Consider the following 13,085-nt stretch of genomic DNA (forward strand, 5'->3'; position numbering starts at 1 on the left):
TGACACCGGGACCCCCCTGGTGACACTCTGGTGACACTGGGACCCCCCTGGTGACACTGAGACCCCCCCCAGGTGACACTGGATCCCCCCTGGTGACACCGGGACCCCCCTGGGGACACTGAGACGCCCCCAGGTGACACTGGGACCCTGTGGGTGACACTGAGACCCTCCTGGTGACACCGGGACCCCCCTGGTGACACTCTGGTGACACCGGGACCCCCCCGCCGGTGCCACCGAGGCTCCTCCCGCGCCCCCCGCCCCTCCCGGGGGCGGTCCCAGCCCCCGCCGGTGCCACCCGGGGGTGACAGAGCCACGCGCGCAGCCGGGACCGGTGACACCGGGCGGGCGAGGGCGTGACACTGCCACCACAGCCCCGCGACACTCCGCGACCCCCCCAGGGGCCACCCGGGACCCCCCAGGGGCCACCATGGGCCAGTGGGCAGCGACCCCCGCCCCGCTGAGCCACGTCCCGCCCGGAGCAGAGGTGAGACCCCCTCGATGTCCCCCCTGCTGTCCCCTCGATGTCCCCCCAGTGTCCCTCGATGTCCCCCCCGCTGTGTCCTGCTGTCCCCTGATGTCCCCCACTGTCTCCCCTTGTCCCCCCGATGTCCCCTCGGCTGTCCCTCGATGTCCCCCGATGCCCCCCCGCTGTGTCCCCGCTGTCCCCTCGATGTCCCCATTGGTGTTTCCTCTGTCCCCTCGATGTCCCCTCGATGTCCCCTCGATGTCCCCCCGATGTCCCCTCGATGTCCCCCCAGGAGCGCTCCGCCCAGGCCACCGTGGTCGCGTGGCGCCAGTACCGCCAGGCGTGCGAGCTGCACCTGCGCCTGGCCCCGCCCCCTCCAGGTGAGCCGCGACACCTCGGGGACACCTCGGGGACACCTCGGGGACACCTCGGGGACATCCCTGACCCCCCTGACCCCCCCCCAGGACCCGTCTGCAACCGCAGCTTCGACCTGTACGCGTGCTGGGGGGACGCTGTCCCCAACAGCACCGCCACTGTCCCCTGCCCCTGGTACCTGCCCTGGTACCACCGAGGTAACGGCGACACCCGGGGGGCTCCCGGGGGGGACAGCGGGTGACAGCGGGTGACGGCGGTGTCACAGTGCAGCACGGGGTGGTGGCGCGGCGCTGCGGCCCCGACGGGCGCTGGGTGACAGATGACAGCGGCAGGACCTGGCAGGACAACTCCCAGTGCGAGGACCTGGCGCAGGTGCAGCCGCTGCAGGTGGGGACAGAGGAGGGGACAGAGCGGGGGAAAGAGAGGGGACACGGCGGGGATTGGAGGGGACAGCGCGGGGACACAGAGGGGGGACAGAACGGGGACAGAGGAGGGGACAGAGGAGGGGACAAAGCGGGGACAGAGCGGGGGAAAGAGAGGGGACACGGCAGGGATTGGAGGGGACAGCGCGGGGACACAGAGGGGGGACAGAACGGGGACAGAGTGGGACAGAGTGGGGGACAGAGGAGGGGACAGAGGGGGGACACAGGAGGGGACAGAAAGGGGACACGGCGGGAATTGGGAAGGGACAGAGCGGGGACAGAGGAGTGACAGAGTGGGGGACAGAGTGGGGGACACGGCGGGGGACAGAGTGGGGGACAGAGGGGGGACAGAGCGGGGACAGAGGGGGGACAGAGGGGGGACACGGCGGGGACAGAGCGGGGGAAAGAGGGGGGACAGAGTGGGGGACAGAGGGGGGGACAGAGGGGGGGACACGGCGGGGATCGGAGGGGACAGCGCGGGGCGGGTGGGCGCAGGGCGGTGACGCCGCCGGCGACAGCGGGGGGGACACAGCGGGGCGACACCGCGGGGGTGCCACCACGCTGGCAGATGCCACGTGCCGCGTGTCGCGCTCCCTTGTCACGCTGCGCCCCCCGTGTCGCGCCGCGCGTGTCACACTGCGCTCCGTGTGACACCGCGCGACACCGCGCGACACCACGCTGCGCTGGCACGTGTGTCACACCCCGTGTCCCCTGTGCCGTGCCGTGTCCCCCGCCGTGTCCTGTGTGCCGTGTCCCCTGTCCCCTGCTGTCCCCTGCTGTCCCCCCTGTCCCCCCGTGTCCCCCCAATGTCCCCGCAGCGCCAGGCGTGGCTCCTGGAGCAGTTCCGCCTCCTCTACACCGTGGGATATTCCCTGTCCCTTGTCGCGCTGGTGGTGGCGCTGCTGCTGCTGCTGCTGCTCAGGTACGGTCACACCTGGGACTGTCACACCTGGGGCTGTCACACGTGGGGGGCTGTCACACCTGGGACTGTCACACCTGGGACTGTCACACCTGGGGGCTGTCACACCTGAGGGACTGTCACACCTGGGGGACTGTCACACCTGGGGGACTGTCACACCTGGGACTGTCACACCTGGGGGGCTGAGTCACACCTGGGGCGCTGTTACACCTGCGGCTGTGTCACCCCCGAGTGGGTGTCACCCCTGGCGGTGTCCCCGTGTCACTCGTGGCGGTGTCCCCGTGTCACTCGTGGCGGTGTCCCCGTGTCACCCGTGCCGTGTCCCCGTGTCCCCAGGCGCCTGCGCTGCACGCGGAACCTGATCCACGCCAACCTCTTCGTGTCCTTCGCGCTCCGCGCCGGCGCCATCCTGACCCGGGACGCGCTGCTGCCCCACGGGCACGCGCACGGGGAGCGCGCAGGGCCACCCCCTGCAGCTGCTGGGCATGCAGGTGGGCAGGGGACAGCGGGGGACAGCTGGGGACAGCCCGGGGGACAGCGGGGGACAGCGGGGGACACCCCCCGGGGACAGCGGGGGACAGCCCTGGGGACAGCCGGGGGAGTGGATGACACCCACGGGGACACTGATGGGAGCAGGGGACACCTGTGGGAGGGAGGGGACACCGCTCGGGGGTGGCTGTCACCCAGTGCCACCCCGGGCCGCGCTGTGGCGGGGAGGGGACAGCGGTGTCGCCGCAGGCCGGCCCCCGCGTGCCGCGTGGCGCAGAGCCTGGCCCAGTACTGCGTGGGAGCCAACTACGCGTGGGCCTTGGCCGAGGGGCTCTTCCTGCTCCGCCTCCTGCTCGCCACCATCCGCTCGCCGCTGCTTGCCCGCGTTCCTGCTGCTCGGCTGGGGTGCGACATGGCCCTGTCACCTGTGTGTCACCTGTGTGCCACCTGTGTCACCTGTGCCACCTCCTGTGCCACCTGTGCTACCTGTGTCACCTGTGCTACCTGTGTGTCACCTGTGTCACCTGTGTGTCACCTGTGTGTCACCTGTCACCTGTGCCACCTGTGTGTCACCAGTGTCACCTGTGTGCCGCCTGTGTGTCACCTGTCACCCGTGTCACCTCCCGTGTCTTTGTGTCCCCCCAGGCCCCCCTAACCAGGTGTGTGTCCCCCCCTCCAGGTGTCCCCGTGCTCTTCGTGGTCCCCTGGGTTGTCCTGCGCTACCTGTACGAGAACGAGGGGTGAGGCCACGTGTCCCCCGCGCTGTCCCCGCGCTGTCCTCTGCGAGGGGCGCCGGTGACACAGGTGACACCTGCGCAGGTGTTGGGAGCGCAACGAGAAGGTGGCGGTGTGGTGGGTGATCCGCTGTCCCATCCTGGCGGCTGTGGCGGTGGGTGACATCGCGGGGGGGGGTGGCGGTGTCCCCTCCCCACCCCGGGGGGCGTCACCGCAGGTGTCCCCTCCCCACCCCCCCCCCCCCAGGTGAATTTCGTGGTTTTCGTGCGGATCGTGCGGATCCTGGTGGCCAAGGTGCGCGCAGCACCAGGTGTCCCGCGGGGACACGCGGCTCAGGTGGGGACACGGGAACACCTGGGGCAGGTGGGGACATTGAGGGGGGGGGGGGGACACGGGAACACCTGGGGCAGGTGGGGACATCGAGGGGGGGACGGACACGGGAACACCTGGGGCAGGTGGGGACACCAGATCTCCAAACGCTTTCCCCGCCCACGGGCGTGTCCCCAGGGGTGTCACCGTGCCCGGAGGTGTCCCCAAATTTACCTGGGCGTGTCCCCAGCCGCGTCCCCGTGTCCCCAGCCCTGTCCCAGCCGTATCCCCAGCCGTGTCCCCAGCCGTGTCCCCGTGTCCCAGCCGTGTCCCCGTGTCCCCAGCCGTGTCCCCAGCCGTGTCCCCGTGTCCCCAGCCGTGTCCCCGTGTCCCCAGCCGTGTCCCCGTGTCCCCCCGTGTCCCAGCCGTGTCCCCAGCCGTGTCCCCGTGTCCCCAGCCGTGTCCCAGCCGTGTCCCCGTGTCCCCAGCCGTGTCCCCAGCCGTGTCCCCGTGGTCCCCCCGTGTCCCCCCGTGTCCCCAGCCGTGTCCCCAGCCGTGTCCCCGTGTCCCCCCGTGTCCCAGCCGTGTCCCAGCCGTGTCCCCGTGTCCCCAGCCGTGTCCCCAGCCGTGTCCCCGTGTCCCCCCGTGTCCCCCCGTGTCCCCAGCCGTGTCCCCAGCCGTGTCCCCGTGTCCCCCCGTGTCCCAGCCGTGTCCCAGCCGTGTCCCCGTGTCCCCAGCCGTGTCCCAGCCGTGTCCCCGTGTCCCCCCGTGTCCCAGCCGTGTCCCCAGCCGTGTCCCCCGTGTCCCCAGCCGTGTCCCCAGCCGTGTCCCCGTGTCCCCCCGTGTCCCCCCGTGTCCCCAGCCGTGTCCCCAGCCGTGTCCCCGTGTCCCCCCGTGTCCCAGCCGTGTCCCAGCCGTGTCCCCGTGTCCCCAGCCGTGTCCCAGCCGTGTCCCCGTGTCCCCCCGTGTCCCAGCCGTGTCCCAGCCGTGTCCCCGTGTCCCCAGCCGTGTCCCCGTGTCCCAGCCGTGTCCCCAGCCGTGTCGTGTCCCAGCCGTGTCCCCGTGTCCCAGCCCTGTCCCAGCCGTGTCCCCGTGTCCCAGCCGCGTCCCCAGCCGTGTCCCCGTGTCCCCAGCCGTGTCCCCGTGTCCCCAGCCGTGTCCCCGTGTCCCAGCCGTGTCCCAGCCGTGTCCCCGTGTCCCCAGGCTGGCGCGCTCCACGCTGACGCTGATCCCGCTGCTCGGAGTGCACGAGGTGATTTTCGCCCTGGCCGGGGAGGGCGAGGGCGGCGGCGGCCTGAGGCTGGCACGGCTGTGCCTGCACCTGCTGCTCACCTCTGCGCAGGTGAGGGGGGCACCGGGGCGGTCAATTCATGGGGTTAATTATTGGGGTTAATTATTGGGCTCATTTGGGACCCCAATGGCTGTCTCAGAACCCCCCCCCCCCAAAGTGTCCCCATGTCCCCCCCCGCCCAGGGCTTGGTCGTCAGCGTCCTGTACTGCTTCACCAACAAGGAGGTGCGTCACCACGGGACGGGCGTGTCGCGACATGTGTCGCCGCCGCGGTGCCACATGTCGCGACATGCCGCCCGCAGGTGCAGGCCGAGGTGCGCCGGGGGTGGCAGCGGTGCCGTCTGGGCGTCCCCGGCCCCCCCCAGGGCCACCCCGAGGGCTCGGTCCCGGCGGGGACAGCGCCCGGTGGCGGAGAGCGGCTGCTGAGGGGACACCTGGGGGGGCACCTGGGGGGGCACCTGGGGGGATACCTGGGGGGATACCTGTGCGTGCTGGGGGAAATGAATCTATAAGAGATTTTGGGTTCTGGGTCAATTTGGGGCAAAATCTGAGGGATTTGGGTTTTTCGGGGGAGCGGCTCAATGCCTTGGGGTTCAGCGGAGGGGGAAACGGGGAGGGGACACCTTGGGGACACGGTGGGTGGTCCCCAGGTTTGTATCCTAAAAATAAAACGACCACGTGACACCCAGGGGTGTTGCGCAGTCATTTACGGGGAGGTTGTGGGGGGGGGAACTACAACTCCCAACACGCCCCGCGGCGCGCCGCCGGCCGTCACGGGTGAGGACTACAGCTCCCGTGGCGCCCCGCGCGGCCGCCCGCAGCCTGGCGGGAGCGAACTACGGCTCCCGTGACGCCCCACGCGGCGCAAGCGCGGAGCGTGGCGGGCGCGAGCGCAGGCGCGGCGGGGCACCCCGGAAGCGGCCGGAGAGGCGGAGCGGCCGCGCCCGGCACTGCCCGGTGAGCGGGGGAGGGGCGGCGGCACCGGGTGGGGCCCGGCCAGCGAGGGAGGGGGAGGGACATGGGCTCGGGGCGTCGCGGGACGCCCCGGGGAGCGGCCGGGCCTGCGGGTCGGTGCCTGAGAGCGGCCACGGGGGCCTAACGGAGGGACGGCGGGGGCTCGGGGGGGATCCCGGTGCGACGCCGAGCACCGGCGCGGGGGGACGGGGCAGCTCAACCGACACGCGGGGCGCGCCCGGTCGCTCCGGTGGTGTCCCCCGCGCCCCCAGCGCGGCGGGGCCGGGTCCGATACCGCGTCCCCCCCGCCGGACACCGGCGCCGGTTCCCCCCACCAACCCCCCCCGGGCCCACGCGGGACCGGGACCGCGGCGCGGGCCGGGCGGGGCCGCGAGGCCACGCCCCTCCCCGTGGCCACGCCCCCGCCGCGCCGCGCGCCGCCGTCCATATATGGGCATGGCCCGAACGCCGCGCGCTGATTGGCCGCCGGCCGGGCGCGCGCGGGGGGGCGGGCGTTAAACGGGCGGGGAGGGGCGTGGCCTCCGCGGGCGGGGCGTGGGGAGGGGCGGGGCCTAACGGGCCCGGGGGGCGGGGCTTGCGGCGCGCGTGGGAAGGGGGCGCAGCCCCGCGATGTCCCCGAGTGTCCCCGGGTGTCTCTCCCGTATCTCCCTGTGTCCCCCCCCGTGTCCCCTTGTGACCCCCGCTATTCCCCGGTGTCCCCGAGTGTCCCCCGTGTCCCTGAGCGCCCTCCCATGTACCCCACTGTCCCCCTGTGTCCCTGAGTCTCCCCCGAGTGTCTCTGAGTGTCCCCCCCCTTGTCTCCCTTGTGTCCCACCCTCCGTGTCCCCCCGCCGTCACCGCCGTCTCTCCGCAGGCCCGGGCGGCCCCGGCGGCGTGGCCGTGCCATGCGGCGCTGATGGAGCCCAACGCCTTCCCCCAGCTGCAGCTCTGGTGCCCGCGGCCCTTCGGCACCTTCTCCCAGAACAAGCCATGCGCCCCCGCCGGAGCCGCCCCCGCAGCCCCCCGCAAGCCCCAACCGCCCCTGGGCTGCCGGCCCTCCGAGAACACCCCCCCGGAGCCCCCCGAGCCCGGCCCGGCGCCGGCGGCCGCGGCCGAGGACGGGCGGGTGCTGCTGGACACATGGTACGTCATCAAGCCGGGCAACACCAAGGAGAAGGTGGCTTTCTTCGTGGCGCACCAGTGCGGCACCGGCGGCGCCGGCGGCACCGGGGGCCGCGCCAGCACCATGAAGGTCAAGGGCAACTGGGGCAGCGACAGCTCCAAGGCCAAGCGGCGCCGGCGCTGCCACGACCCCAAAGCGGCGCCGAGCCCGCCCTGGGCCGCCAGCACTGGTGACACCCCCAAGGACCCCCCTAAGGACACCCCCAAGGACACCGCCGGTGACACGGCCGGCGACAGCGCCGGCGACGCCCCGGACCTGCTGTCGGTGGCGGAGATGGTGGCGCTGGTGGAGCGGCGGGCGGCGCTGGCCCTGCAGAGCCTGCCCCGGCCCTGCGACGCCCCGGCCCCGCTGGTGCTGCTGGAGGCACCGGGCGGCCCCGAGTGCCGGCGCGTGGCCGCCGCCGTGGCCCAGTTCGAGTCGCAGCAGCAGCACCGGGAGCGCGGCGGGGCCCGGCCCAACGGGCTGTGCCGGGGCGGTCCCAACGCCGCCGAGTGTGCCACGGGCTCGGCGGCGGCGGCGACGGCGGCGGCGACGGCGGGGCCCGGCGAGGTGAGGATCGCCTTCCGCATCTCCAGCGGGCGCGACCATCCCCGCGCGGCCACCGCGGCCACCAGCGCCGTGCCCGAGCGTCCCCGGGCGCTGGGCGCCAAGGACCAGATCACCTGCGACCTGTACCGGCTGGTCAGCCCGGCGCGCGCCGGCGTGGAGCTGCTGCTGGCCGCCAAGGGGGACAAGGACGGCACCGACGAGGCGGCCGCGGCACCGGAACCGAGCGCCGGCGCGGCCGAGGGTCCGGCGGCGGCGCCGCGGGACTGCGCGTCCGGTTTCCACGTGGACGTGGTGGTGACGGGCGTGGTGGACCAGTGCGTGTTCTTCGGCAAGGACAGCGCCAAGCAGGTGACGGAGGAGACGGTGCGGCTGCCGGACGAGCCGCCGCCGCCGGGCCAGCTCTTCCTGCTGCCCGGCCGGCCCGAGGAGCCGGCGGCCACTGCGGCGGCGGCGGTGCCGGGCCGGGAGGCGTCGGGCGACCCGGCGCTGTGCCGCTTGTACCGGCACGTGTCGCACGATTTCCTGGAGATCCGCTTCAAGATCCAGCGGCTGCTGGAGCCGCGGCAGTACATGCTGCTGCTGCCCGAGCACGTCATGGTGAAGATCTTCAGCTACCTGCCCACGCAGGCGCTGGCCGCCCTCAAGTGCTCGTGCCACTACTTCAAGTCCATCATCGAGACGTTCGGCGTGCAGGCCACGGATTCCCGGTGGAACCGCGACCCGCTCTACCGGGACGACCCCTGCAAGCAGTGCAAGAAGCGCTACGAGCGCGGGGACGTGTCGCTGTGCCGCTGGCACCCCAAGCCCTACCACCACGACCTGCCCTACGGCCGCTCCTACTGGATGTGCTGCCGCCGGCCGGACCGGGACGCGCCCGGCTGCCGGACCGGGCTGCACGACAACAACTGGGTGCACCCGGCCGGCCGCAGGGAGGACGGCAGGTGAAGGACGGACGGACGGACAGACGGACGGACGGACAGGGACGGACAGGGACGGGCGGCTCGGGGGGCGGGGGACGGGAAGGAGCCGCGGAAGGATGGAAAAAAAGGAAATGGAAAAAGGTCGAGTGTGGAATTGTGGAGGGGAGAGGAGGGCAGGGCACGGGGTGGGGCGGCCTCGGGGGTGGCGATGTCCCCAGCGGGGCTGGTGGCCCCAGGGAGGGTGACGTGCCCCTCCAGGGTGGTGTCCCCATGGAGGGCCAGTGGGGACACCCGATGGCAATGGCCCCAGCGGGGCTGGTGGCCCCAGGGAGGGACGTTGTCCCTCAGAGGGTGACATTCCCATGCCCGGCGGTGTCCCCACGTGGGGACAGCCCAGCAGTGCCGGCCCCAAGGAAGGGGGTGGCCCCCCCAGGCTGGGGTGACAGCCCCACAGCAGGGTGGCGGTGCCGGGGCAGGTGACGCGAGCCCCAGGAAGGGTCATGACCCGTCCCAGGTGATGTCCCCACCTGAGGTCACCTGTCCGGGGCAGTGACGGGTCCCTGCCGAGGTCCCACCTGGAGCCACGCCCCTGTCCCGGGACTGGTGACATCACACGCTGAGCGTGACACCCGAGGGGGGCACAGTCCCAAGGAGGATGGCCCTGGTCACCCCCTGTGTGTCCCCGATGTGTGTCCCCGTGTCCCTCTGTCCCCCCGTGTCCCTCTGTCCCCCCGTGTCCCTCTGTCCCCCCGTGTCTCTCTGTCCCCCCGTGTCCCTCTGTCCCCCCCCGTGTCCCTCTGTCCCCCCCCGTGTCTCTCTGTCCCCCCGTGTCTCTCTGTCCCCCCGTGTCCCTCTGTCCCCCCGTGTCCCTCTGTCCCCCCCCGTGTCCCTCTATCCCCCCCGTGTCCCTCTGTCCCCCCGTGTCTCTCTGTCCCCCCCATGTCCCTCTGTCCCCCCCATGTCCATCTGTCCCCCCGTGTCTCTCTGTCCCCCCGTGTCCCTCTGTCCCCCCCGTGTCCCTCTGTCCCCCCGTGTCCCTCTGTCCCCCCGTGTCCCTCTGTCCCCCCCGTGTCCCTCTGTCCCTCCCCCGTTCCCGCGTCTCTCCCCGTGTGGGCGTGGTCTCCCTCCCAAGCCCCGCCCCCCGCCCAATCCGCGCTCTTTTCGTCGCCCCACGCGGCCCCGCCCTCTTCAGGCCCCGCCCCTCATCACGGATTGGTTCACTCCGGCCCCGCCCCGCTCCGGCCCCGCCCCCCCGCCATGCGCCAGGTCCCGGCCGGGTCGCGCCGCTCTCGGGCCGCGGGTTCGAGTCCCGGTGCGGCCCCGGGGCCGCTCCCGGTGCCGGGGCCGGGGCCGGGCCGGTTCCGGTGGCTCCTGCCGCGCTCGCCCCGCCCGCCCCGGCCGCTGCTGCCGCTGCTCGCGGTGCTGGCGGCCGCCGCCGTCCTGTTCCTCTCCTGGCCCGGCTCGGAACGCGGAACCACCGGAACCTCCGGGCCGGTGAGCGGGAATCGGGGGGGAGGATTAACGGGGGGGCTTAACGGGGTGCGGGGGGTTAACGGGAACCTCCCTAAAACCTTTGGGGACCGACCGAGCTCGGCCGAGATCCCTCGGGACCGACCGGTTCGGGATCGGTTCTGCGCCGGGACCAAAGGACGCCGGGGGGTCCCGGAGCCCCCCCCGGGGGGACCCCAGACCCCTCCGGGACCCCCCCGGACCCCCCGAATCTCTCGGGGACCCTTCAGACCGTGCCCTCCCCCCCCCCCAACCCAGGACGCCCCCGGGCCGCTGTCGGACCGAGCCCTCCGGACCCTCCTGTCCCACCTGGACCCCGCCCGGCTCTGGGGGTCCCTCCTGCGGCCCCTCCTGCACGAGAGGGTCCCGGGGGGCCCCGGCAGCCGCGCGGCCCGGCAGGTGAGACCCCCCCCGGGACCCCCAAAATACCCAGAGAGACCCCCCGGGACCCCAAATCCACACAGAACCTCCCAAATCCCTCAAAGCCCCCCCGCCCCATATCCCACCCCAGACTCCCCAAAATCCCCTCCAATTCCCCCAGACCCCCCAAATTTCCCCAAACCCCTCCCAACCCCCCCCAAATTCCCCCCCCCAATCCCTCCCAGACCCCCTCCCCAATTTCCCCCCCCCCACCCCTCCCAGGTGTCACCCCAGCCGTGTCCCCCCTCCCCCCCGCAGCACATCCTGGCCCACCTGCGCTCGCTGGGAGCCCCGTGGCACCTGGAGCTCGACACCTTCACGGCGCCCACGCCCCGCGGCCGGGTCACCTTCAGCAGCCTGGTGGCCACGGTGGCCCCGGTGGCCGCGCGGCGCCTGGCGCTGGCCTGTCACTACGACACCAAGGTGGTGGCCAGCGGCCCCTTCGTGGGGGCCACCGACGCCGCCGTGCCCTGCGCCCTGCTGCTGGAGGTGGCCACGGCGCTGGACACGCACCTGAGGAGGAGGGGGGAGCAGGTGAGGGCTGGGGGGGGGATGGACACGCACCTGGGGGGCACCTGGGGACAGCTGGGGGTCACCTGGGCCCCTCCTGGACATCCTTCAGGTGTCCCTCACCTGGGTCCCCACGTGTGTCCCCGTGGTCCCTCCACACCCGAGGCCACCTGGACAGGTGTGTGCCAGGTGTGACCGGGCAGGTGTGTCCCAGGTGTTGCACAAGTGTGCCAGGTGTGTGCCAGGTGTGTCATGTGTTGCACAGGTGTGTGTCAGGTGTTGCACGGGTGTGCCAGGTGTGTGCCAGGTCTGTCGTGTGTTGCACAGGTGTGTTTCAGGTGTGTCCCAGGTGTGTCCCCAGGTGTGACCGCCCAGGTGTCCCCGCAGGACCCCCCGGTGACGCTGCAGCTGCTGTTCCTGGACGGGGAGGAGGCGTTTGGGGACTGGAGCGCCACCGACTCCCTGTACGGGGCGCGACACCTGGCGGCCAAGATGGCGGCGCGGGGCCACCCCGCGGGGTCAGAGGTCACGGCCATGGTCAGTGACACCGGGGGGGACACCCGGGGGGGTCAGTGACACCGGGGACACCTTGAGGGGTCAGTGACACTGGGGGGGACACCTTGAGGGGTCAGAGGTCACGGCCATGGTCAGTGACAATGGGGGGACACCGTGGTTGTGTCCCTGTCCCCGCCGTCCCCTCGCTGTCCCCTCACTGTCCCCTCGCTGTCCCCAGAGCCTCCTGGTGCTGCTGGACCTGCTGGGTGGCCCCGGCCCCGCCATCCACAGCCACTTCCCCCGCACCCACCACTGGTTCCTGCGCCTCGTCACCATCGGTGCGACACCGGGGGACACCGGGGGGGACAGCGGGGGGGACACCGGGGGGGACACGGGGGACAGGACTGGGGACAGCGGGGACAGCGGGGGGGACACTGGGGACAGCGGGGGGGGACAGAGGGGACGGGGCTGGGGACACCGGGGACAGAGGGGAAGGGTGGGGACAAGGGTGGGGACACGGAGGAGGGGACGGGGACAGGGAGGAGGGGACAGGGACGACACGCTCCATCGGGAGCGAGGGACGGCATCGGGAGATGGGACAAGGAGCCAGGGAGAGGCGGGGTGGCGGTGTCCCCCCGATGTCCCCCGATGTCCCCCGATGTCCCCGATGTCCCCGTGTCCCCTCAGAGCAGCGCCTGCGCACTCTGGGTTTGCTGCACGCCGCCCCCCCGGCCCCGCCGTTCTTCCGCCTCAGCCCCGCGCCCGGGCCCGTCGAGGACGATCACGTGCCCTTCCTGCAGCGAGGTGACTGTCCCCGAGTGTCCCCGACCGTCCCTGACCGTCCCCGAGTGTCCCCGGCTGTCCCCGAGTGTCCCCGAGTGTCCCCGAGTGTCTCCGAGTGTCCCCAACTGTCCCCGACCTTCCCCGACTGTCCCCGACTGTCCCCGAGTGTCCCCGAGTGTCCCCGACTGTTCCTGATTGTCCTCGAGTGTCCCCAGTGTCCCTCGGTGTCCCCCGATGTCCTCCATGACCCCCCTGTCCCCGCAGGTGTCCCCATTGTCCCGAATGTCCCCCATGTCCCCAATGTCCCCAGTGTCCCCCCCCGTGTCCCCGCAGGTGTCCCCCCCCGTGTCCCCGGTGTCCCCTCGATGTCCCGGTGTCCCCGCAGGTGTCCCTGCCGTGTCCCCTCGGTGTCCCCTCGATGTCCCGGTGTCCCCCCCGTGTTCCCCCCCGTGTCCCCTCGGTGTCCCCTCGATGTCCCGGTGTCCCCGCAGGTGTCCCGGTGCTGCACGTGATCCCGACGCCGTTCCCGCGGGTCTGGCACACGCCGGGGGACACCGAGGACAATCTGCACCCCCCGACCGTGCAGGACCTGGCCAAGATCCTGCTGGTCTTCGTGGCCGAGTTCCTGCAGCTCTGAGCCCCAGAAACGCCGAATAAACCCCAAAAGAACTCCGACATTCCCAAAAAAACACAAAAACTCCAAACACCAGAATTCCGAAAAAAAATCCTCCGGAATTCCCGTTTATTGCCTGGATTT

At 72.3% G+C, this 13,085-nt stretch overlaps 3 protein-coding genes across 3 annotated transcripts; all 3 read left to right on the forward strand.

Annotated features, from left to right (window-relative positions):
- Nucleotides 1–427: 427 nt before the first annotated feature.
- Nucleotides 428–5,666, forward strand: GIPR (gastric inhibitory polypeptide receptor). The gene is given in 16 exon segments (XM_088155160.1): nt 428–484; nt 759–846; nt 931–1,038; nt 1,107–1,228; nt 2,082–2,185; nt 2,519–2,618; nt 2,620–2,674; nt 2,923–3,031; nt 3,033–3,076; nt 3,351–3,411; nt 3,491–3,560; nt 3,653–3,709; nt 3,711–3,742; nt 4,919–5,057; nt 5,189–5,230; nt 5,308–5,666. Coding segments are annotated over 16 exon segments (1,398 nt in total). The 3' UTR covers nt 5,518–5,666.
- A 232-nt stretch (nt 5,667–5,898) lies between these two features.
- FBXO46 (F-box protein 46) lies at nt 5,899–9,356 on the forward strand. Its single transcript, XM_088155172.1, has 2 exons — nt 5,899–5,962; nt 6,834–9,356. The coding sequence occupies exon 2, from the start codon at nt 6,876–6,878 to the stop codon at nt 8,634–8,636; it is 1,761 nt and encodes a 586-aa protein (XP_088011298.1). The 5' UTR covers nt 5,899–5,962; nt 6,834–6,875; the 3' UTR covers nt 8,637–9,356.
- A 481-nt stretch (nt 9,357–9,837) lies between these two features.
- Nucleotides 9,838–13,063, forward strand: QPCTL (glutaminyl-peptide cyclotransferase like). Its single transcript, XM_088155173.1, has 7 exons — nt 9,838–10,105; nt 10,379–10,519; nt 10,799–11,074; nt 11,438–11,587; nt 11,784–11,883; nt 12,233–12,349; nt 12,820–13,063. Exons 1-7 carry the CDS (start codon nt 9,869–9,871, stop codon nt 12,963–12,965), a joined length of 1,167 nt encoding a protein of 388 aa, XP_088011299.1. The 5' UTR covers nt 9,838–9,868; the 3' UTR covers nt 12,966–13,063.
- The last annotated feature ends 22 nt before the right edge of the window (nt 13,064–13,085 follow it).

This window comes from Sturnus vulgaris, chromosome 35, assembly GCF_052056855.1.
Source record: "Sturnus vulgaris isolate bStuVul1 chromosome 35, bStuVul1.hap1, whole genome shotgun sequence".
Lineage (NCBI taxonomy): Eukaryota > Metazoa > Chordata > Aves > Passeriformes > Sturnidae > Sturnus > Sturnus vulgaris.